The sequence below is a fragment of the Haliotis cracherodii genome, unplaced genomic scaffold, assembly GCF_022045235.1.
Source record: "Haliotis cracherodii isolate W230 unplaced genomic scaffold, xgHalCrac1.p SCAF_26, whole genome shotgun sequence".
Classification (NCBI taxonomy): Eukaryota; Metazoa; Mollusca; class Gastropoda; order Lepetellida; family Haliotidae; genus Haliotis; species Haliotis cracherodii.
Genome location: NW_027266282.1, coordinates 2612233 through 2637857, shown reverse-complemented (window position 1 = coordinate 2637857; position 25625 = coordinate 2612233). Strand labels below are relative to the sequence as shown.

The following is a 25625-nucleotide window of genomic DNA, read 5'->3' as shown; positions in this document are numbered from 1 at the left end:
GCAAATTAGGTAATTTGATTACATTTGGCGTGTAATTACTAGTGTCTCCTTGTGCTAGATATATTGTACCTGTTTATATGTACAATGTATATTAACATATTCCGATGGTTGTTGTAAGCCATAATGTCGTAAAGGGACACAAATGTCCTCTATAAAAGAAATGAAGTTTAGTCGGTACAATCCAGTTTTAAGTGCCTTTTAGGGCTTGTCAAGACTAACACATAAATAGTAATAAAACATTCCAATAAATCTTATGAAAATCAACATCTACGATAATTAGCTATCATACTTAGTTCATGTGGTAGAATTTTACTTTTATGTCTATAACATCCAGCTAGTCACCCCAGTTCCTAGTCGTTAAGAGGTAGACTTTGATTTAATATGTGCATCAGTGAATAGGGTTTAGCTTTAAGTCCAGAGACCATTACCTCGAAAATACAGCATGTGTCGAGGGAGTATAACTCACACGTCACATGTGATAAAATGTGTTTATAATGTCCATAAAAAAAGATAATAAAACATCATTAATCTAATTTGCAACATTGGATTTACCAAGGTGTTTGCGGCAGTGTGAAGCCGTCACGAGTTCACTAGACCCCGAAAATACGTTTGAAGCTGTAGATGAAAGGAGCGAGGGTGCTGCCTGACAATACAACTGATGAAGAGATGTTTTCTGTGTCACGGCACATGCTCCACGCGTCACTTTTTGTCTGCTATAATTAAAGACTTTTTGCCGAGAAAGGCCTGATACAGGTTCACCACTGTAACATCCACCGCAAAGATATCTTTAATCTAATCTCTGCTTTATAAGTGTAGGAATTTGATTTATGAGCGTATTACTAGCTGGGAATATCGGCACCCCCACCTTGTAACCTCTTCCCAGACTGTTCGGCGTATTACTAGGGGGAGAGGGGCAATATCGACACCCTCCACCCCTGAAACCTCTCGCCAGACTTTGCTCGGCGTATTACTAGTAGGGAGGGGGAATGTCGACACCCTCCACCCCTGAAACTTCTCGCCAGACTTTGCTCGGCGTATTACTAGTGGGGAGGGGGACCCTCCACCCTTGTAACACCTCGCCAGACTGTGCTCGGCGTATATAACTAAGAGGGAATAACGGCACCCCCCCCCCCCCCCCCCCCTCTCCCAAAACACACACACACACACCCTTGTAACACCTCGCCAGACTTGATTCTCACGACGATGGGAGGGAGCAACAGACGACATTGTTGCCAACACAAGCAGACGTGAACCGTTATTGTGGCGAGCACGCCTTTACACTACCTGCGATTAATAGTGCTGATCTGTCGGTGTGCTAAGTGCTCGCTGCCTCAGTTGGACCGTTAGCGAGTGATCAATCCGCGGACGATCAACACATGTAAATGACGCTAGTTCAGTCGATACGCTTTGGCGACCAAAGGAAACCTCCACATTCTGAAGCTGACAGCAAGACCAACCGTAAACCTGCATCTGCACGCGTCATCATTAGGATGAGAGAAGCAAAGTTTAGGATGTTATTCAGTCGCTGAGACATAAAGGTGTAGACTTCCATTGCTCGTGGTCGGTCGTGCATGGCGCAATGCGACGATCTGCAGTGTGAACAAGCCTCAGTTAAGAAGCCAAGTGTTCATTTCTGACACCAGTGCGTACGAAATTGCTGCGATGAGCTTTTAACTTTTAACAAATGAGATAAAAATGCAAGCATTATTTTCAGAGTGCTTCCGGCCAGCGCAGTGGCCTCAACATCAGGAGATAAAGTTTGGAAACCCGCTTACCGTATCACTCTAAACAAACGTCCCCTGATTTGGTGTTGTGCTCAGTCGGTGTGCATTAGGTGAGTGCGCAAGGTGGTTGTGCTTGGTGATGCCAAGTAGTGCTTTAGCATACGCAACGCCACGACCGAAGGGTTACTTGTTGCTCACACGTCGAGGTAAAGAACAATGTAGAAAAGGTTGCAAATACACACACGTATACATCTTAATAATGCACACACACCTATTACAGTAGATGTGGTTTTAAATATGTTAAATAGTTTTTGTGTGCATTTATATATCAACGGAGCTTTTAGACACTGTCCAGCTATATCACAACGGGAACACCATGAATGTGATCCACACATTGTACCAATGACGAGCCAAAGTAATTGTCGACTGAAAACATTTTTTCATGCATCTTCGTACTGAGGTAGATGCCAAAACATAGTCAGTTCGATAGAGTCCCTACTACTGATACACACCAAAGTTATATCAAGATAGGGAGTTCTGAACGACCAAGGCACTGAAGGCCGATTATCAGTGCGAGTTTTACCGACTTCAAACAATCAAAAGTTTAAGGCATGATCAGCAAACGTATCATTAAAATCTATAAATAATGGTGTTAAAACAGTGACACGAAGTGGCAACGTCTTCTATTTCCGAGAGATTATTGCACACTTAATGTGGATTTGTGTGTACATGATTCTTATCTTCCTTTCTGCTTTATACTACCATGACACACTTTCCAAGACAGTGGTTACAGTAGGTAACAGCCGACTTAGATGAGCACCGAGAAGTGTATTCATCCGCATGTCACGACGTGTAACAAACTAGAACTTGTTCAAAGAAAACGATGAAAGTACGACAAAATATTACATAAAACAGTGATTTTGTAATTATCAATGATTTTCTTTTTGAGTAAATTCATAGGACAACACGATTTCACACAATGTGCGACTGCTTTACTTCAGTGAGTGCTGAAAAAACCCCATTCCTTAAGAACTATTTTCAAAGTTTCTCACATGAAGTCAAATATGATAGAACTGTATAACGTTTATGGGCATATTCATGTGTTGTTCACATCTTCTATAGTTCATTATACTTAGACTATTTCCTAGTATGACGTCTTATTCCATTACAACCTGATTATCAGAAACTGTATACTATGCAGAGATGTTCTTTCGTACACTGCCATGCCTTGCTTGGTATCTTCCGAGACTCCCAGCTTGATCTATTTATAATTCCTTTCAAACTACATGTACAACCGTCCACACTAAGTGGTAGTTTTCGACTTTACATCTGTTGCGAATTTGCACTTAAAATCTTCATGTACTATTTAGCTCGCACGCACGCACGCACGCACGCACGCACGCACGCACGCACGCACATAATCCAGCTGTGGCTGGATAGGACATTCAACTACTGCTTGTAACTGAGAACATTGAAACTTTCATTGTTGAGAGCAGTATGAACCAACACGTTAATACAACGGTTGTATCTGCGTGACTACATCAGCAGAGCTTCCATAATAAATCTATCGCCGGCTACACAATACATGGTGAAATGCAACCAATTTACAAGAGATGCTTCTGCCGCTTCGCCTTTACAAGTCTGTACAAGATAGCGGCAATAAACATGCTCAAACCACGACAAAAATAAAAAAGTGTGGCTCAAAATACCTATCTGTAACAAGTCAGGCTATCACAAGAAACCACAGACAGCTCGTAATTAATTCTCATTCGTGTGTGTTTAGATAAACGCAGTTAAATATACTTGACTGCCCCACAGGTAGGAAAAGAGAGTCTGACGTGGATAGTGTTTTTTGTTTAGTGAATGAAATCTTTTGGAAGTAATTATCTTCCTGCTTGTCATCGCTAGCTTCAGATAAACGCTGTGTGTCTGTACAGAGCGCAGTATCACTGGCTGTAGCAGACAGGTAACGCACCCGATATGACCCAGACCTAGTCAAACCTCACGCTGCTGTTGTGTCGGAGCAGTGTATCGAGCATTGTAGTCGGAAACCATTTTTATGTAATGGCGCTTTCGTGTAGCACAGTGTTGTAGAGACTGTCCAATCACAACAATAACATTAGGATGAATGGGAATTTACAATAACATCTTGGAAGTTTTGACAGCTGGGGGAAACGTAATATGTACCAGATCTACTAATCTTTCGTAAAGGTAGTATCGTCGCTGAAACAGTGGTTAAAGAGTAGTGAAATGACTTTACAAAGGTTGTGTTAGCTTGCAGTAATTAGAGACGATTAGACAGCACATACGCCGTAACGCATAGAAAAGGACAAATGGGGACATTCCTATATCTGGCAACATCAAGTCATGTTTCATGACGTTTTTCAACCGTTCCCTAACTCTATAGTTTCCCCCCTTCGGGAGTCCGGGACTAAACAGACCTGTGCTTGTTGCTATAATGATCAATGAGAACTACACTATCAAAAGGGTTTCATTATAATCATAAACATAAACACGTTCCATGTCCCATACTTTTGCCATGTTTACGTCTTCACATGTTACGACTGCGTCTAACAGCTAAAAGTGTTGGAGGTTTCAATGTGTATTACACACATTAAACTTCTAAACATGTTCAAACATGTATACAATCTAAACATGTTTTAATCTGTTTAACTTCTGAACATGTTTTGTTTAGGTGGTGTTTAGGCTGTGAGACGATAGCTCATTTCATGTGTTTAGACCTAAATGCTTTTAGATAGAACACACAAAATTTGTACTCCATTTAGGATTTAAACACATTTCTAATCATATTTAGATCTAAACATTTCTTGTCTGTGTTTACATTCCCAACACATTTTGACAGTACAGGTGGTTACACTGCGCATGCGTCGCCTGGGTGGTGTCATCGTGTCCAGTCGACTCATGAGTGATTGTCTTAATTAATAAACTAAGACTGGTCATAGTGCAGTACTAGAATGACTTGCTGCATGTGGACGCATGCACACATCTCAACCCTTTTTTCGTTGTGCTTGTTTCGTTCAGTCATTGACCCATTAGCGCTTGAGTTATATCTCTCATATCGACTGGAACCTAATACACGTGTTTTCTGGCGGAACACAGACATTCACATACAATACGTATTATATTTATTTGTGATATCGGGAGATGATTATCACTGTGGCGTAATAATGTTCCGCACTTGAGACTATAGAACTGAGGTACTGTAAGTCCCCATGATCCCAGCGAGGTGGCCTAGCTTTGGTTAATGCTGGCCTATAGCCCGTATTTTAAAACTGTATATATGATATTGATAGGCTCAAATATGTTTCATAAATTGTTTTTATATATCACTTTGCACAAATGACTCAATTGTAAACATATTAGCTTGGTCTCGTCGCTATATGGCTGAAATAATGTCGATACGGCGTTAAATTTAACTCACTCACCGCTGTAGAACTGTTCAGAGGTAAATCCTATTGTCGTTGTGATCAGGGCATGCCGCGTCATTATTAACAAGATCAACCAACCCGTTCACAGTTCAGAGTCTGATGCCAGTTTATATTAATAGCACTGACGTGCCGTCCGCTTCGTGCGACACCAGTCAAGTTTGTGTCAGCATCAGGCCCAGGCTTTATGCTTAGATCTTACGAAACCTACACGCAACATATACGTTATACGTACGTCCCTTCTTGGAGGAAACACATGTCTGGACTGCCCATACAACATTTACTCGTACTGAATTTAGTGATGTTGTTCATTTGGCATTCAAGAAATGGGTAGCAGTAGTAATGACGGTCCTATATTCTGTTTGGAAACATGTACAACACAGTGACACTTACAATACTGAAACTACAGTGTGTTATCAATATGTACTGCCTCACCCGTCGAGCATCTGTCGATAATATTTACGACATACGTCTCTGATCAATCTTTCAGCACCTGTTGAGCGTACCGCGCGGCATCTAGGTTTTGTTCCTTAACATGTCAAGAAGATATCTTGTAACTTTCATGTACAAACATCTTTTAAAAATAGTCGGAAATTGAAACATAATATATTTTCCCAGTTTCCTGTCGCCAAATTATTGTTAATGTCTTTGTGTTGTAGGTTCATTCTGATGTATACTGCCCGTGTTGTCAGTTGCGCGCCCCGTGTATCCCTTGTGTTGGTGTACTAATGCTCACTGGCAATTAAGCCAGTTTGTCAGCCTGGAGAATGTTTTGTGGGAAGGCCTGTCAATATGTACCTTAAGCGAGGCGGTCAAGCCAATACACGTGGAGTGGCTACAACAGTCTTAACCAATGCCCTTGCTATAGCTGTTATATCGATGAGTCATCTCTTCCCCTGAAACAATACAGATCAGCTGCTTTAACATCTTAAACGTTGTGTATCGTCTTAAACACCGTATCGATTCCATGCTATTTGATAGTCTTACAGAAGACACTGTAGTACAGGCATACCAATTCATCATCCGTATGTTAGGCCCTCGTATGCTGTACATTGTAGGGAGTTGTAAATTGGACGAACTGTAGCATAGCGATATGTCACAAGTTAAGACCATCACATCGATACCAGTCTAATTGTGTCTGTGTCCAGTCCCCGTAGACATGGCATTTCACTCCGCACTGGTCAGCGCCCCGCTCACTGGTCACCAGCCGGACACCGACAGTCTCTAAGTCGCAGTCTCGTCTGCACGAGATACAACAACCGTGCTCGGCCGTCATGATGCTTAGTCATCATATTAATTCTAACTTCCATGGTGGGAGAAGTTGGTATCTATCTTTCTTTATCAGTCGATAGGATAGCAACGTTAATGTGTCGTTTTGGTTATATTACATACTTCTCAAGCAAATATTTTACACACTACGGATCATAACATTCACATTCATACATATTATGAATGCATAGTCTGTTGCAATAAATGAAAACTTGAGACATGACGACCAAATATAACAACAGCTTCCGACGAGGGCATGACATGTTTCAGTGCAAATATTTACCCGCAATAAGAGTTTTGTCCGCCTGAATCAGGTGCGCAGTGATGTATGAAGGGGATAGCGTACATCGACACACTCAACTTGCCCTACCTTTCTCTCATCGCTACCTCCTTATGCCCAATTACATAAAAATAACATGATTTCCATATAGCGTCACAGGCGAAGAACACGTCTGTTTTAAGACTTGTGTCACTCTCTGAAGATTAGCGTTACATATACTTGGAAAGTGACAGAGGTGCAGCAAGCTCGTGTAGGTAGCTGGTACTGTGTGCCGCCATCACCGCCGATGGGTGCAGCCTTGTATTGTGCATATGAAATCAATGACGAACAGGGAGTTTAGTAGATGATGTTAGGGCGGAGGGTGGCGCTTCAGACCCGATAGTCCCCCACAGCAGTGTGATAGCGGCGCTCTCTAAACCCATCTCTTACTGCTGGCTTGACGGGTCGTCACGTGACCCTTCTGTCACACTGAGAGAAATCAGTTTGTGTAAACGTGAATTTACCCCGTGTTCTCATGTCCCTGTATGTGCGATGTCCTCACTGCCGCCGAATCCACCATGCCTCCCCTACTTCCCAGACATCCCACCAACTCCTCACACAGGATCGGAGTTTTACTCGTGTTTTTTATTCTCTTATCTCAGGCATTTGAACAGAAAATCAGCCGGCACTTTGCACACACTCAAAGAAAAAAGGATAAAGTGGCAAAAGAAACAAAAAACAGAGAGGACAAACTCAAAACTTCCTATAGTGTTACGGGGGGTAGGCAGAGTGTGCACGTGCCATCGAGGTACCCCCGGGATGTGCAAGGGGATTGGGGCGAAAGGCGATCAAAGTTCGGTAATGCTGTGTACTTTTCTGGGCGACAGGTGCTAAACCTTACCCCCTCTCAACACTCGTTTACAACTCGTATCCCTATGGAACAGTTTACTGTCGAACTTTGGGTGCGGCCCGAGGGGGGCCAGGCAGACCCTGTCACATTTTTAGGTAAGTCATTTCTGATGAGATTTCTCATTATTAATGATTATGGGAAAGTATAACGCATGTAACGCCGGGCATGTGGTTGTCATTGCTTTGCTCATCGACTTTTGAAAGCGTGTTAAATGCTGGTTAGGGAAACGTTAACGTGAAAGAACGAACCTGTGTTCACCTAGAGACTGACAAGAATATCTAATCTCAATTTTAATAGCTTAATGTTCTGTATGTTTTGCTCATTGTGTCGATAACGCCGTCTAGTTTACCGCATGAATGCCGGCGTGACCACATCGCCATACAATAGTAGAATTAGGATTGCGATTAAATCTTTTAAAGTAGGAATTGTGCTGTGTGTGTGGCCTAACCCACGAGAAATGATCTATCACGATATAACACATTCAACCATTGAACAGACAATCTATTGTTCATCATTTCACATATAAAGCTAAATATTCCGGTTTCGTTTTTTGTAATTAAAGGGTCTTTCATTTTTAAAAAAGATTACCCTTTGATCGAAAGCAAGTGGGTGAGTGAGTTTGGTTTAACGCCGCTTTGAAAAGTATTCAGTTATATCACAGAGAGTTATCTTAATATCGGTTGAAAGCCCAAAGTGATGCAGGTCTCAGGCGTTTATCGGTTTGGTGAAGCTCACGAGCTCAGGCATAGTGCTGACAAACCTAGAAACATAACCAGGGCGCCAAAGTGTAATATATAGTATAACAAGCTAGTAAGAGCAAGCTGTTTATAATCCCTGCGTTTAAACACTCCCCAAAAGAACAGTTAACATATTCTCAAGACTGAGATTAAGTAATTAGATAGCGTTTAACCGGTGGCATATCATGATGGTGAAAAATATTACTGACATGAAATATACCAGATTCTAAAGACTGTATGTATCTAGCTTTTATTGTGCTTCATGTGGATTTATATATATATAATAGTACCTAATATATAAAATAGTACCCAGTTTCATCAGCATAAAATGTGACCGATAGTACGGTAGACACATGAATACCACAGCAAACCTTTTTTTAAGGGTTAAAATATCACCACTCAAATATATTCATGATATATTCACCCGCTGTCAAGGATACTTACTGCATACAGCTCGTAGAATGGTCAATCCTGTGTTCGTATAAAACTGCCTACAACAAACACATTTATTCTGTATACACCCTCCAGCAGTTGATACGAGATCTGCAGACATGCCTTTTGATTGAAACTTCAAGGGTTGGACTTAAAATCGATTTTGTGAGAAAGATTTAAGAATAGCATGTTAGAGTCGCCGGTTGCTTGCATATTTTGTTTAAATCGTTTGTTGAACGGTTTATTGGAAGTTGTAAAACCCGAATGTAATACTATTCTCAGTTAAACTCACTGTATATGTGTTTGGTATTATTTCATGATGGCATGTTATTTGAACTATATTACTCGTTATACGTTTTGAGATCTTTCACATGACTGCGAAACTGACGTCCATATATGTACGGACGACAAATTGTAACGTCGGTACGTTTTTCAGAGTTAGTATTCTGGAAATGACGGAAACAGTAAAGGGCAATTTCCACATTTGTTTTCTTGGGGTAATCATGTACTCTGGTGTTTGCATACACGGAGTTGTTGACTGCATGTCCGTCATGGCATGTGTCACCTGCAACCCATCAACGTCGACTGTGTACCCACACTAACAGGCAACATCATTCTGAAGTTAGTGTTGAATTAATACTTCACTACCTTTTCGACGCATCTTATAATCACCTTTCAATTCAGCAGCGAAATAAAACACCTAATGTTCATGTGTTCAGTGACACCTCTCTGGACACGTCTTCCTTCCAGTTGACCGTGTCGGCCATCTTGGCGTTATATGCTTGAGGACGATGTAATACAACACCCCTTCAATGTGCTCAGCTGATCATATTATTATTCATATATTTTTATATTAAAAGAAATACTACTGCAGTACACTTCAAGCGTACGCTCGAGTAATCATTCGTTTAGAAGAACTATGACATGACACTACACACGAGGTCACACGTACCGAAAGTGTGACCATATACCGCGAGATTCCAGACAGTGAAACCTCATAAAAATTGACCGTTATTTCTTGTGTGTGTTTTTGGTGTGTAAATCGTCAGGAAGAAGCATTGTTTGAATGATGGCGCTTACAGTTTAATAATTTGACCCTCAGCTTTATTCATTGGAATTTGGATAATGAAACATAGTGTGACTTATTTACTGAAAGTGATTACAAACTTAAAAGTGCCACAGTCTTCAAGGAAATTGGTTTATGATATCTTGCGTGGAGGATTCATCGGCGACACCAACATAACGCCATGCAATGAGAGCAGTTCTTTGGGTGGGTACCCACATAACACGACGCAATGAGAGCAGTTCATTGGATGGGTACCCACATAATGCCACGCAATGAGAGCGGTTCATTCGGATGGGTACCCACATAACACGACGCAATGAGAGCGGTTCATTTGATGGGTACCCACATAACACGACGCAATGAGAGCAGTTCATTGGATGGGTACCCACATAACACGACGCAATGAGAGCGGTTCATTGGATGGGTACCCACATAACACGACGCAATGAGAGCAGTTCATTGGATGGGTACCCACATAATGCCACGCAATGAGAGCGGTTCATTCGGATGGGTACCCACATAACACGACGCAATGAGAGCAGTTCATTGGATGGGTACCCACATAATGCCACGCAATAAGAGCGGTTCATTCGGATGGGTACCCACATAACACGACGCAATGAGAGCGCTTCATTCGGATGGGTACCCACATAACACGACGCAATGAGAGCAGTTCATTGGATGGGTACCCACATAATGCCACGCAATGAGAGCGGTTCATTCGGATGGGTACCCACACAACACGACGCAATGAGAGCGGTTCATTTGATGGGTACCCACATAACGCCATGCAATGAGAGCGGTTCATTTGATGGGTACCCACATAACGCCATGCAATGAGAGCGGTTCATTTGATGGGTACTCACATAACGCCATGCAATGAGAGCGGTGCATTGGATGGGTACCCACATAACGCCACGCAATGAGAGCGGTTCATTTGATGGGTACCCACATAACGCCATGCAATGAGAGCGGTTCATTTGATGGGTACTCACATAACGCCACGCAATGAGAGCGGTGCATTGGATGGGTACCCACATAACGCCATGCAATGGGAGCGGTTCATTTGATGGGTACTCACATAACGCCACGCAATGAGAGCGGTGCATTGGATGGGTACTCACATAACGCCACGCAATGAGAGCGGTGCATTGGATGGGTACCCACATAACGCCACGCAATGAGAGCGGTTCATTGGATGGGTACTCACATAACGCCATGCAATGAGAGCGGTTCATTGGATGGGTACCCACATAACGCCACGCAATGAGAGCAGTTCATTGGATGGGTACCCACATAACGCCACGCAATGAGAGCAGTTCATTGGATGGGTACCCACATAACGCCACGCAATGAGAGAGGTTCATTGGATGGGTACCCACATAACGCCATGCAATGAGAGAGGTTCATTTGATGGGTACCCACATAACGCCATGCAATGAGAGCGGTGCATTGGATGGGTACCCACATAACGCCACGCAATGAGAGAGGTTCATTGGAATGGGTACCCACATAACGCCATGCAATGAGAGCGGTGCATTTGATGGGTACCCGGATAACGCTACGCAATGAGAGAAATTCATCGCACAAAGCCAGGCCGGGAGAGAACTTTAACGCAGGGACACCCGGATAATGGCATTAAGGGTGAGATACATCGCAGGGACACCCGGATAATCGCATTACGGGTGAGATAGATCGCAGGGACACCCGGATAATGGCATTAAGGGTGAGATATATCGCAGGGACACCCGGATAATGGCATTAAGGGTGAGATAGATCGCAGGGACACCCGGATAATGGCTTTAAGGGTGAGATACATCGCCAGGGACACCCGGATAATGGCATTAAGGGTGAGATATATCGCAGGGACACCCGGATAATGGCATTAAGGGTGAGATACATCGCCAGGGACACCCGGATAATGGCATTAAGGGTGAGATACATCGCCAGGGACACCCGGGTAATGGCATTAAGGGTGAGATACATCGCAGAGACACCCGGATAATGGCATTAAGGGTGAGTGAGTGAGTATGTGTTAACGCCGCTTTTTACAGTATTCCAGCAATATTACGGCGAGGGACACCAGAAATGGGCTTCACATTAGTCGTGAATCGAACCCGGGTCTTCGGCGTGACGAGCGAACGCTTTTACCGCAAGGCTACCCGACCGCCCCCATTAAGGGTGAGATACATCACAGGGACACACCGGCAATTGCTTGTGGATTAGGATACCATTATTCCGTGGATGTTATATGGGTATGACAACATATGAAGTGGTGCTTTTGGGCAGGTGCTTGCATAATGGCCATAATCATGTCTCATTGTCATAACAGACCGGCACCTCATGCCAGGATAGATATTTTTAATAAACCCGAAATTGGTGCATGTTGCAGTATCAGATCACCAGGTCAACGTTATATTATTAACATGTCGTATTTGCACATTTATTTCTTGTAACGACGTAGTTTCAGTTGAAACCTTGACTTCAGTTCGTTTAAAGCGTGTTCGTTATCATCGTAGTTTACTGTAGTTTCTCTTAACAGTACACACCAGGTGCTCGAAAGTGAACATTTGATACTTAGTTGGATGTCACTACAGACCTTGGTTTTGCTGCTGCTGCTGTTGGTATTGTGAAGTGTACCTGCTACTTAGCTAAGTATGTCATTAGCTACTTCCGCATCGTATTGCACAATGTATTATTGAAGTAGCACAGATTTCAAATTCCCGACCATTCACTGGAGCTTCACAAGTGCAGATGATACTCAAGCAGATCTTTGGCACGTTGAGTGGCTGTAGTCCAAGCTGTATGGTAATAACAGGGAAACGCTACTTGTGATCATTGGATATACTTTCAGGGCATTATCATTTGCAGAGTCCCGAAATATGAACATGGATTCTGCAAATGACAGAGCCTTGAAAATATATCCAATGATCACAAAGAACTCAACAGAGGTAAGTGGCCTAGAAACACGGAAACTAAATTACCATTGGATTACCTCACAATAAGGAGAGGAGCTACTTTGTGAATTGTTCCAATGTCAATATTTGCCAGACATTGACACTGAAAGTGAAATGTACGATGGTTAACAGCATAATGCTTGATAAGGACTTTGAAATCTGTCAAATGTGTTGTAATCTAAATCCTTATCATTGCTTCTAAACATCCATGGGATTTGCACAGAGCAGTAGTTGGACGCTATGTTCGTTTTCCTTTGTATGCAAATTAGTCATGACGTCATATAACAACGTGATAATGAGAGCGATAATGGTCCGTCCTTGACGAAATGCGGAACGTCTAAATGATAATGCTATCCATTTTAGCTACAATGCAAACTATTCTATCTTGAAAAACACGATTATAATGGGTCGATCAGAGATATCAAATCGTAATAGCATTTTAACCTCGTCTCACCGCGGATGTCACTATTGATATGAAGGAATTTCTTTTCAGTTATGATCGGTAGACTTTTTCAAATTATGATGTTAACACGTGGATGTTACAACATGAAAGGTACCAACATTGTGAGGTACCTGCAATATTCAAAGTATGTGTGGCAATACAATATGGAAAGAATACCAACTAAAATGGATTTGAGTGTGTTTCAAATGTAAGGAACAGAAAACATGATGATTTGCGTTTATCTCTCTCTCCAACTGTGACGTCACAATGAACGTATTCACATCATAATAGTTTTGTGCGTTTTATGAGCTTATTGTAGTAAGCTCTGCAAGGTTCGTTATTATAAAAAAAAAATATTTATTGAAAAACTTCCTGTGCTACATTCTTTCTGTGCATCCAATACATCCGAAGTGTACAGTCTATGTCTGTAAAACCGTAGAGTACGTAGCTACAGCCACATATACCTTGTTTTAAGGCGATTATCGGTGAATCCTTAATTCAATTTAACCTACTCAAAACATTGAGCTCGAACTATGCCGCTTCACTCAGCATCTCCCCGTTCACTTTCATTACGACACTGGTATCTCGCTACCATAAATGTTTACTGTCACAGTAATTTTGAATTTCTATCGGTTAACAACTGAAAAACAGGCAAATGAAAGTGTAATGTTAAGCCAGTGTTGTGTGTAGTAAGCTAGCTTCAACGGGCAAATGCTGAAAACAATCTGACATGACAAAGCTCCTTTATCCAACACGAACCATTGTCGAATAGCAATGAACAACCTATCGACATACTGCATGGGCTGTCCAGTATAGGCGATCCATCGGCGTCTGACCATTCTGTCCAGACACGGTCAGTCAGCTGGCCGACCTATCCCGTGTCTAGGTCAAGCGGTGGCTGGTGAGTCATGCAGCCAGGTCAGATGAGATACGCTCCCCAGGGTGGTGTGTCCGAGCAAAGATACACGTATCATCTTAGCTATGGATCTGCAACACGTGGTCACTTTCATTACGATACCAGCACCGCCAGAGAGTCATTAAGGCAAAGTTGTACAAACCTGGTCCATTTACTTGCTTTATTATCCCCGCGAGACTGAGAAGTGTGCCCCTATATATTATTGAGATAATCCCAGTGGTGTCACCAGACGATCCAAGTCGCCATCTTAATATTACAACGGCAAAAGGCGGCATTGCTTACACATTGATTTGGTTGTGTCTGCCTGTGATTGTGAAGTTATCGGTGGCTGGCGGTCGAGACGACGAAGTAGCCTCCTCTGAAGCGACGGGTCAGGGTAAAACTTCTCCGTGACACGTGATGACCCGACAGAAGTTCTGTAACTCGGCATCTTCCGGCTGTCAGGACGGTACGGAAGCACGAAGCCTGGTCCCGTCAGGACACAGCCATAGCATGATCAATCAGTCTCAAGTCTTATGGTCTTTCTATTGCGTGGATTATATCTAATACCGTCATTGCCGGTCATTAGATAGTCCACAGTAAAAGCTAATTGGAAAATCCTTTCAGCTGCAGATACAACTAATGCTTCCTTACATTCTGTTATATGGTCTCTGATGGACAACAGGGTGTTCTTGTAATGATCTATATGCAAAGCGTCGCTCTGTTGCATTACGTGGACATATCACATGTGATTGCACTTGTACAAATGATTGTAAAACATAACATCAGCGACCCCAGGCAGTTTCAGTCCTATAATATATACAGGTAACATATCTTATTTCACTCATTTCTGTAACTCTTTTGTTATTCTTTATTATTATTTTCAATATTCAGACTACTATATAATTCAGGAAATATATGCTCGATATACATCGACAGTAAAATATACGAACTGTCAGAACAACAGGTCGTCCATATTTCAGTTGCATAATGAATATGTCCAGATGATTCAGAGTGAAGGTCTAGTGGTGGAAGAGCGAGTGAATGTTGTTTTAACACCACAGTCATAAATACTGCAGCACATCTTGGCGGCTTGTAAATCTGTCTGGGTCAAGCCCTGCCATAAGATAAACACAGTAAACCACCTGTATCGCCATCAGCGTCTGTTTCCAAAGATGTCGGATTACATTCTCGCGTACACGTTCTACTGAAGGACACGTGTGTGTATATTTCTCAACACGTTTGGTTTAAAATACAGTTTTGCTTCGGATGTCTAGTAATTGGCATTTGTTAACGTCAATGTAATACACGTACTTAAGGTTCATTGTCAAAACCAAATTCACTAGTAATCTTTAACGGTGGTTTAAATTGTATTTAGGATGTATTTTCTCGAATTTTCACAGTTTAGAACAGTGCCTGTGTTTTCACAAAGACACTCTCTGATACGTGTTCTGTTGTAAAATAAATGAAGGGAGGTAACTCCGAATCTGTGATGAGGGACCTACCACGACGCCAGTGACTATTCTTTACCTGTGAGTGATAAATGCTTTCCAGGAGCGTGTCCCGCCAAGGTGAATGCGCCATGCAGAGGTAATCCCCCAGGGTATGACAGATGATAAACGACTTATCCATCCACCATCCCCTTGTAGACGCATTCTGTCCACGGGGGTTGGCAACCACAAACACCAGATTCAAAACACTTTGCGACCTAGTGTCGAGCTGTATTACACTATGTTTATCACTTTCGGGGACATTTGATATTTTCTATAAATGAACGCACTTTGGCTGGACTTTGTACCTGGGTACCTTACACTTGAGAACAAAAGCAACTCAGACCTTTGAAAAATACATTTTGTCGAACTTGGATGATACCTGCATCTCTTGTTACTCTATAGATAAATACCTCGAGAAAATATTTAAGAATATCACTTAAAAATAGGGACAGGTCCCTAATTATGTAATACCATTCAAACCATTTCAAAGAATGTGCATAAGAACGTTCTACCTTATTCCTAAGCCAAACATGTTTAATGACAGGCTTGCGTACGACATGAAGACTTGCTATAACATAACCGGCAAAAAGGATGAAGAAGCTAAGATATTGAAAACTATGTACTTAGTAAACACCAGTCTATTCCACACAATACACAATATTTTCCCTTGATTATTGATATTACCTAAATCGAGTAACCGTGTAGTATTTTATACCTCTAAGCTGTGGCTCTGATGACGCGTTACATTCCGCCATCCCTGTCCTGCCGTGTGGGTCGTGGCGTTTTATCACCAGTCAAAGCATGGCAAGGTGCACTAGCCCCAGCTCTAGGGGTGGCTACTGTCTGCGACAATGAGATTTCACCGTCTGTGTTCCAAGATAATGTGCCAAATCCCAGTATCAAAGGGACTTGTAAAGGGTGCGCGCTGGGAGCCCATCGCCTTCTTGATGAATCTGCAGTGGTAGCTCACAGTGCACAACGCAGATCGACGAGGAAAATAAAGCGACATTCTTCTCGTAGGCCCGCAATCAAAAGCCACCATGGTGGTCTGTTTACATTCTTGTACGGGTAGCGCAAAGCCAGATGAACACAACAGCATGGAAGGGGTATATTCGACCACAGAACATTCGTAAAGATACTGCTTTTCTATGGGCGGGAGTCTGGTGACGTCACGTAGCCAGTGAGCGCGGCCACCCCAGTGTACAGTTATGGGTAGTGAGACGATACAAATGGAAGGCTGTGTTAAGCTGTTAGGTTTACGGTAACAGAAGAACGTTCTCCATTGTTGGACAACCCCGACTGCACTTGTTGCCTTCAGTTCCGTCAAAAGGAGATGTTTTAGCATTGACAATCTATAGTAAAAGGCGGTTACATCGGATTTCTTTCACTGGCTGCCTACACTTGTATAGAAATAAAGACCAGTTCTTGAATTTGTCTTGCGCCTTCGGTGGGCTTCATAGTAAACCTGTAAAGCTTGTGCTGAAAGACATTTCAGGATTGTGCTTCACTCAAGCATTGTAAGCAATACATTGGTTTTGTTCTTTTTTGTCATAAAACACGTTTTTAGCTTTCAGAGATCTTGGGTAAAACGGGTACACTATATGCTATCGCACTTGAATCACATTTTGATAATCTCTTTGATTTCGCATTAAAACCATTTAATGCGAAAGCGGTGTTTGACACGACTACGGCGGTGGATGGTAATGTCAACCTCCCAGAGTCAGCTGCCAGAGTCAGCAGCCTACCCCTTTATGTGTTTGTCCACACTTAACGCCGATGTTTTATTTAGAGCGTGCGTACTTGTTTAGTATTCGTCAGTATGTTCACACACTTCATATGTCTGTGATCTGTACCAGTCATTAGGTGATCAATGCAAGGTAATTTGTGAACGTACACATCTGGTAAGTGGAAAACCTATAAAGGCTGTCCCTTTGGGACGTTGAGCATGACAATACAGTCATTCGGCGGCTGTATATAGATACCACACGTTGAATATACATCAAGCTTGTATTACTGACTTATTGTCGGCTTCCGTTAAGCTTGTTATTTAACAATGATTAAACAGCAGTACCATATTAGCCCCAATCCCCTACATAATAATTGCGTGGTGTTGAAACTAGCATGTCCGACCATTTGTTGGGAGCAGTTGTATTTGTTTGTACCCTTTTAGTTCATCAGTCGTCTTTCTCTCAACTGTTTCTTCCCTGAAGCCGTTGAAGGAAAAGTCTATAAGTTCAGGAGGATGTCTAACTGATATTTGTTCATGGCGTTAATATAAAATTTGTAGTTTTCTTTGCATATAATATTTCTTTTTTTATATAAACAAATATTAATATGACTATTACACTTATATGTGTCTGGACCTTGCATCAGACATTTAAAAAAATGAAATTGAAGCTTGCCAATCATAACAGCTTACGAACGTTTGTCTAAGACGGTTCAAACTGTGTTTTCTTTAAGTTTGGTGCGTGGTTACGGTTACATTGTAATAACCAATCTGCCAACTAGTTGCTTTGAAAATCGTTAACATTATCCATTAATTACAAATGAACCGTATACACAGATAAGGCATCTGTATGATGTTGCCTTTGTAGTTCAAATAGTCAAATGGTTATCAAATGGGAAAATTGTACAGTGAGTTTTATGGGTTCATTATAGCACATTACCTGTACATAGCCAAAGCAGATTACATGGTGGGTGTCGGTCACTGGACGCGCATTTTCCACGTTGGAGTTGATGGACCAGGGAGATAGGACATGGTTGGCCTTTTATAGCCCCCATATGTATCATTTAAACAGTATGTGATTGCGTGTTCGACGGCGTCGCAGCAACACTTTGTTTATATTTTAAATCTTGAGATTTTATGAAAATACTGAAATGGTGAAATTTGACTTCAACATTACCTGACTTAATGTTAACACTCACTCACCCACAAGGTTACGATAGTAATTATACACTATGATTTCTTTTGCAGAGCTCTATGATACATGCGACGGATTCCTGACGTCCGGGCACTGGTCTCTGGGACTTCAGACATTTAGGGGAGATGGGGCAACGGACGTGAGGTTTTTTTTCTCATTACAAACACAGAGATCTTCAAAACCAACCGCCATCTTCACACACACACAGTATCAGCCGAACAAGTGGATCCACATTGTGGCATCTTACGACGGATCCATGATGGTTTTGTACATCAACGGTGCAGGGATCACAGTGGCAACAGACCAGAAAGGAAATATCTTCGGTCTCTCCTCTTCTGCTTGCAAAGAAATTCATTTGGGAGGAAATATTTCCAATGGACATTTCTTTAGAGGTAGTATTGATGAATTAAGGCTATGGCAAAGGCCATTAAAGCATATAAATATTAAACAAAATATGTTTGTTCCAACAAAAGGTTTGACGGATGTTGAGGGTTTGGTGTTTGGAGATAATTTTAATGACGTCACAAACTGGAAGTTGATCACAGGGCATAGTCTAGAAATTATCCATTCAAACATTCCATATCAGAGTCATGACATTTCCGTTTCTGTGCCATCGTGTGGGAAAACCGTATGTGATGATCCCAATGTAGTTCAAAGTTACACACACAGTTGGCAAATGCGTCATGAAAAGGTAATCCAATACAGAGTTGTTAATTTGATGGATGATGACGGGTTAAATCCTATTGTTACTCAAGAACAGATTATTGTGCAGCATGGAGCATTAAAGACTGCATTTGAACCATACAACATAACATTCGACTTGAGTATAGAAAATATAAGGAACTCATCATTGCGTAAACATCTCATAATGATAGCATGTGACCCTATGAATGTGGGTGATGGCAATTGCCAAGCTGAATGCCAACATCCAAGGACTGGGTACGACGGAGGTGACTGTGACTCTGTGAAGGTTAAGTGCAATCCGAGTAAGAAAGGTAATGGAAAGTGTGACTTTGAATGTAACAAAGCTTACCACGACTGGGACTCGAACGACTGCTGTCTTCCCGGCCCCGACACCCACTATACTTGCTTCAACCATACGTCCCCTTGGCGGTGAGTATACAGCTGAGATAGGATTTCCTGACACTATTCAAGAACTACCTTACACATTTATATGCTAACATTTTGGGGTATGTACGTACTATGTTAAGTCATGTGGGCATTACGAAGATTAAGACAAAAGGCACCCATCATCAATATATTCGTTCAAAATGATCTTTTACCTACTTATTGCGACACTACTTGTGAGAACAGTTGGTATAAGCTCATGAAATGTGTATGGTGTCTCAGGAGTCATGGAATGCACTGCTCCCTACTCTTCTCGAAATCACTGTTGACCAAAATGAAGTACGTGTATTGCACAATATTTTCTGAATAGTTTGTTAAAATCATATATTGTTATCATTATTGTTTAACTCTTGACATCCGATTGTCCATTATCTGCGACGACTAAATACTACTGTGTAAATGTGTAAAATCCTACCAGGCTACATATATATAACTGACGTCATTCTGTTAACATAGCCATCACGCCAGTGTAACATTACTTCATCAAGGAGCTATTATAACATCTTAAATGGCCATAGAAAAAACGACGTGTTCAACTAAAAGCTTCAAATCCAATGCAATTTCCTGTCTCTCCTTGGAGACTAGTTATGCTGAACTTTGTATATGCCAACAAACAAACTTTCCCGTGTCCAATGGAGTGAGAGAACTATAGGCAATTGTGATGACTGTATTGTCTGCTCAAGGCACCCGAGATAGAGGTGGGTCACTGCTTGAGAGGTGGAGCACAAGGTGTACACAAGCTATATTGATCACATCGCCAATTCAAAAATTGAGGTACAGCCTCAAATCTGCAATCATTCTAATGTAGCACACAATCACTGTTCGCCGCTTGTTATGTGTGTCTGACTCATACAAACGTCTCTTTACGCTTACATTTACTACGAAGCTGAGTTCTGCCTGTATGGAAATCGATCATCTGATCTTAAGAAGCAAAGTAAGACAGAGCAGGTTAGGGCTCACTTGACGATATACAAATTGGCTTGTTTGCCCTGACGTGTAAATGTGCTCCCTGCACGGATGGTATGCTGGTATGAGACATGCAATGTCATTATTGCTTTCCACCCCATGACGGTGACCTTCCATTCCACTGAAAGTTCAAGTGGAAACGTTTTTAAGTAACAATTTTCAGCCTCAAAATTGTGTCTTATTTCGCATTTGTGTAAGGCAGTTAATGCGAATAATGTACCTTTAAAGTACACCCCCTTAATGGTCTGCTGTTGTATCTATTGACGTATGTCTTCCACTTTCCAAAAGTGCTATAATGTCCTCCGTGATGACCACTCATGTCCTTCCAAATACAATACATCACTCTACAATCATACATGCTAGTGCCAATTGATGTATCATCGGCAAAGTACATTCCTCATTGAAACAAAAGGTCAGATATGTATCAGATTTAAATAAATGGTTCTTACTTGCGAATGATTTATCTATGTGATGATTATATCTGCCTGTTGGCTTTTTATCAGTGGTTTCCTCGGTATTGAAGAGTACAAAGATGCAGTCCGGATCCCGGCTAGCTCCCATCTGAACGTGTTCCTAGCCTCCACCACCACGGACAAATTGATCGGCTTGGCTACATTCCCCTGGGAGAAACACGTGTACACTCATCAAGGTAAGCTCCCTCCAGGAGAGATGTGGGACTATTTGCCTTATACCATACCCCATCAAGTATATAATAGCAGATAATGTGTTGTTGCAAATAGTAGATTTAAATGAATAATAATAAACTCTACTGTACTTTCTGCCTACGAGATGATTGGAGACCTAAGTACCATTTAAGAATGAAAAGTAAATACATGTTCCAATGGCTAAATCGTACGAATGTTGTCTTTTGTGAAAGGTCATTATTACAGTTTAATTACATTTTGAACAAATGAAAGCAACCTCGTTTATGGTATGTTAATTTACGCCTGTTTCTCCATTCCCTTGTAAAGAATGTAATTGGGTTCTCTAGATAACAAAGTTTAAAGCGAAAATGTATCTTTTATTATCGTAAGTGATGTTCAAATATAAAACCTGTACACAGCTGTAGCGCGAAACACGTCTGTTGTGCTGGCCATGAGACACCATGACACGTCGCGGCCAAACTCTTCCCACTCATTGCCTTTCTGTATCAGAATCATGTCTCTGGCGACTCGTATGACTCATTGTAAGGATGGTTGTTCTCGTCAAGATTGGGGAAGAGAAATGTTATCAGCGTCATGTCATTATTTCGTTTTATCTCATCATGACTCCCATTCATCCTTGGTCTCAACAGACTCTGCTCCAAGTGGTTGGACATTGTTTGCTGCGATTGCAACACGGTTGTGTCATGGGGGAGGAGGAGGGGGCGTTCGTTTGTGACGTATTGGGAATACCTTATTCAGAGACTAAGTCTACATTTGACATGAACGCCTCCTGGTTATGACTAAGAGATTCACATGCTGTAATGTCGAATGGGTTTTGTTTTGTTTCTGTGGTGCGATCCATAGTTCAGGACCAACGTCGGGTCCTATTTCATCTGTTCCACGGGGAATCATGTAGTAGAACTTACAAATTCAGAAACATGAAACACATTCACAGTTGGGAAATACGACAGCGTTTTTTCAGCATATTCCATAAGCATCGACATTTCACTTGATCTGCACATCCGAGACCCGTATCTAATAAATTGCTGAACGATTTCGAGAGAGCAAATCTGAACTCATGTTATACCCTAAATTGTTTTGGGCATTGGTTATTTCATACGTATTTATTCCATCTCTATGCCCTGCCAATAGCTTGCCACGGATGTTGTGTTTACATGGAAATAGTTGCTCTTGCAGTACAATGATTTGTTACCGTTGGTCTCTTTGACCGTATAGAACAAGCTGAGCCATGCAGCCTCGATGCAGTTGCGATAGAATAATATCTCATTTACAGAGCATGCAAAGAAGTGCTGGGGGAATTGCGTAGTAATAGCTCAATGTCACATGCAGTTACGGCTGATGAATCTCCAAAGCTGAGAAAATGACGTTTGTTGTGTGAAGTGAATCCTACAGACATATTTATATGTCTGGAAGATCTGATGTAAATTCCCCTTGTTCGGATATGACTCACACCATCATGTCTTGTTGACATGGTTTTGACCCCTGACCTCTGACACAGCGAGTGGCTGGCCGATGTAGTCTGGACCTGTGCTAGGTTTTCCGTAGACTCCAAGAGAGCGGTCACTGCCATCACACATGCTCTGGGCCAGGAGCTGGCGGGGCTAGGTAAGGCCAACGGACTTAATTCATTATCTCACGTTACCATAACACTGTTGATGGTGTGTCCTCACCGGGGTGTTATACATTTTCGTTTCGATCCAGTTTTTCACTCAGTGTTTATAAAACCGGAACACGGAATCGTCCCCCAACACTCCATTGTGCGACAGTAAATGTCTTCTGTCATAATACAGGGGATATTGTAGGTATTTTTGACTTCCTATAAGTAAGTAATTTCAACAGGCTTCTCGCATCACATAGTCGAGTTATCTCAGGTTCCTGGACAAAGACTTTGCCAATGATACATAATGTAACATATTATACAATGTTTCATGTGATACAACTTTATCAAGAATATATCACATGGTGCAGTTATATGTATACACACTGTGTCACATGATGCTTTAGCCAGTTTGCAAAAAGGTAAAGCCTATACACATCGTGGCACATGATACAACACCATAGACAATCTGCCACATGATAAAACAGTGTGCACAATGTGTCACGTGGTACAACCGTATACACAATGTGCCACACTGCACAACTGTATACACAATGTGCCACACTGCACAACTGTATGCACAATGTGTTACACGATACAACGGGAAACAGCATGTGAAATGATACGTGTATCACCAGCTTGAACCTACATGCATTCAATGAATCCAGCCTACCATATACATCAAATATACAAGATGACGGTCAATAATCCCCACGTAACCCTGTGTCACCTGAATAAAGATGACACCAGCAGCTCGGTGATTGACAATGAAGGAAGCTAATCACAGACATTGATGGATATGAAAATGCTAGAGAGGGAATGGCATTTTAGATCTGGCCTGATTATACAGGAAAACTTTCTTTCATGTCACCTAAGTGAATGACAAGGCCAATGAATTTACTTCAAAATTATGTAAGGAATGTAAGACAGCATATGGTATCTGACTGGGCTGCAGTCCCCGAGTAGAAATTCTGGGCAAAATTGTGTACGGTGAGAGTTCCCTTTTGACGCGAGAGCGAAAGCATAATTTGTTATGTGAATTTCAGGCACGGTGGGGTAGCCTTGTGGTTAAAACATTCGTTCGTCACGCCGAAAGGTTCGATTCCCCACATAGGTACAATATGTGTAAAACCCATTTCTAGCCTTTCCCGCCGTGATATTGCTTGAATAGCTAAAAGCGGCGTAAAACCATACTCACTCTAAGTTATCATCATTTTTATATATGGAAATGTTGTCATTGCATGCATTATATATGATCTTGGAGGAAAAACAGCTGTGCCACCATCACCTGATTGTTTTTACTATAAACTCAAACACCATGTGGGTGACCCCGTCACCTGAATGATATGACTGTTTCCCCCCAACGACCCCCCCTCCCCGACCCCAGACACCTTGTGTGTAGCCCCCATCCCGGACTCTGCCATCATCACCTGATTGTAAGACTATTCCCCGCCGACACCATGTGTGTAGCCCCCATCCCGGACTCTGCCATCATCACCTGATTGTAAGACTATCCCCCGCCGACACCATGTGTGTAGCCCCCATCCCGGACTCTGCCATCATCACCTGATTGTAAGACTATCCCCCGCCGACACCATGTGTGTAACCCCGACCCCGGTCTGTGCCATCATCACCTGATTGTAAGACTATCCCCCGCCGACACCATGTGTGTAACCCCGACCCCGGTCTGTGCCCTAGACGCAGTGTTTACACCACACGGCGTGTATTGCTAACGGCGGCCAAAGTACATGTGTCTGTCTGGGTGAGTTCATCTCCATTCAGTGACTGTCTGAGCATCCATCTGGCACAGGTTGCGCGGGCTGTATACAGGTGGTTGTAGTTATCGCCAGAACCACCCACAGCACAGACAAGTGGAACATATACACTTCTTGAACCCAACTTAAAGATACACTTTTGTCTCGGAAGGTAAATCACTCGATGAGAGCATATGGAGGTTTGCTAATAACAGTGTCTAGGAACTCCATTGGCCCAGTCGTCCGAAGCGCCACGATTTGCTGAGCAGAGTTGCCTCCATTAGGCGCGCAAGGATCCTGTGGTCGTGGATTCAAATCCCCGATTCAGCCTGATATTGATCCTTGGTTTGTCAACACCGTACCCATCCTTTGTCAAATTGATAATCCTCTAAGACTTGCATTATTGTGGGCTTTCCTCCGATGATTAATCTCCCATGGCAACACGTTACTGAAATACTGTTCAAAGCGGCGTTAAATACTCACCCACTGATAACAGTATGATGATGCACAGTAGACTGAAGATTGAAAGTGATAGTTCAGTACATGGTACAAAGTGTTCATATGTTTCCTATTGACCCAGTTATTACCCACATAGACCTTAAAACAATGGCTTTGAGGGTAGTAATATTCCTCCCATTGATAGCCAAGTAGTGCGGGGGAGTAGACCTTTGCGTACTTGAGTGACTGCTTGACGAAGATGCCCATGTAATCAATGGTGTATGGATGGCTTCATGAAAGGGCACGGGGAGAATCCTCGTCTGTTGATGACCTGCAGACGAGTGGGTGGAACTGAACACCAACGCAGTCTCATCAGAAAACATAGAATACTTAATTGAAACATTAAAGACCTCTATAAAAGCAATCACTGAGGAGGCTTCTGCTGACAAACCTAAATGAGTCTGTTTAAGAAATAGTGCATGGACGTATCGCGCCATGATGTTTGTCTGCACGTGTGATGAGAATG

At 42.2% G+C, this 25625-nt stretch overlaps 1 protein-coding gene across 1 annotated transcript in view; it reads left to right on the top strand.

Annotated features, from left to right (window-relative positions):
- Nucleotides 1–7236: 7236 nt before the first annotated feature.
- LOC139473059 (pappalysin-1-like) overlaps nucleotides 7237–25625 on the top strand; it is a 38585-nt gene continuing 20196 nt past the window's right edge. Inside the window, exons 1-3 of the mRNA XM_071255569.1 lie at nucleotides 7237–7703; nucleotides 18605–19664; nucleotides 21149–21294. Coding sequence (XP_071111670.1) covers nucleotides 7244–7703; nucleotides 18605–19664; nucleotides 21149–21294 — 1666 coding nt within the window. The 5' untranslated portion in view covers nucleotides 7237–7243. The remainder of the gene's footprint in view (nucleotides 7704–18604; nucleotides 19665–21148; nucleotides 21295–25625) is intronic.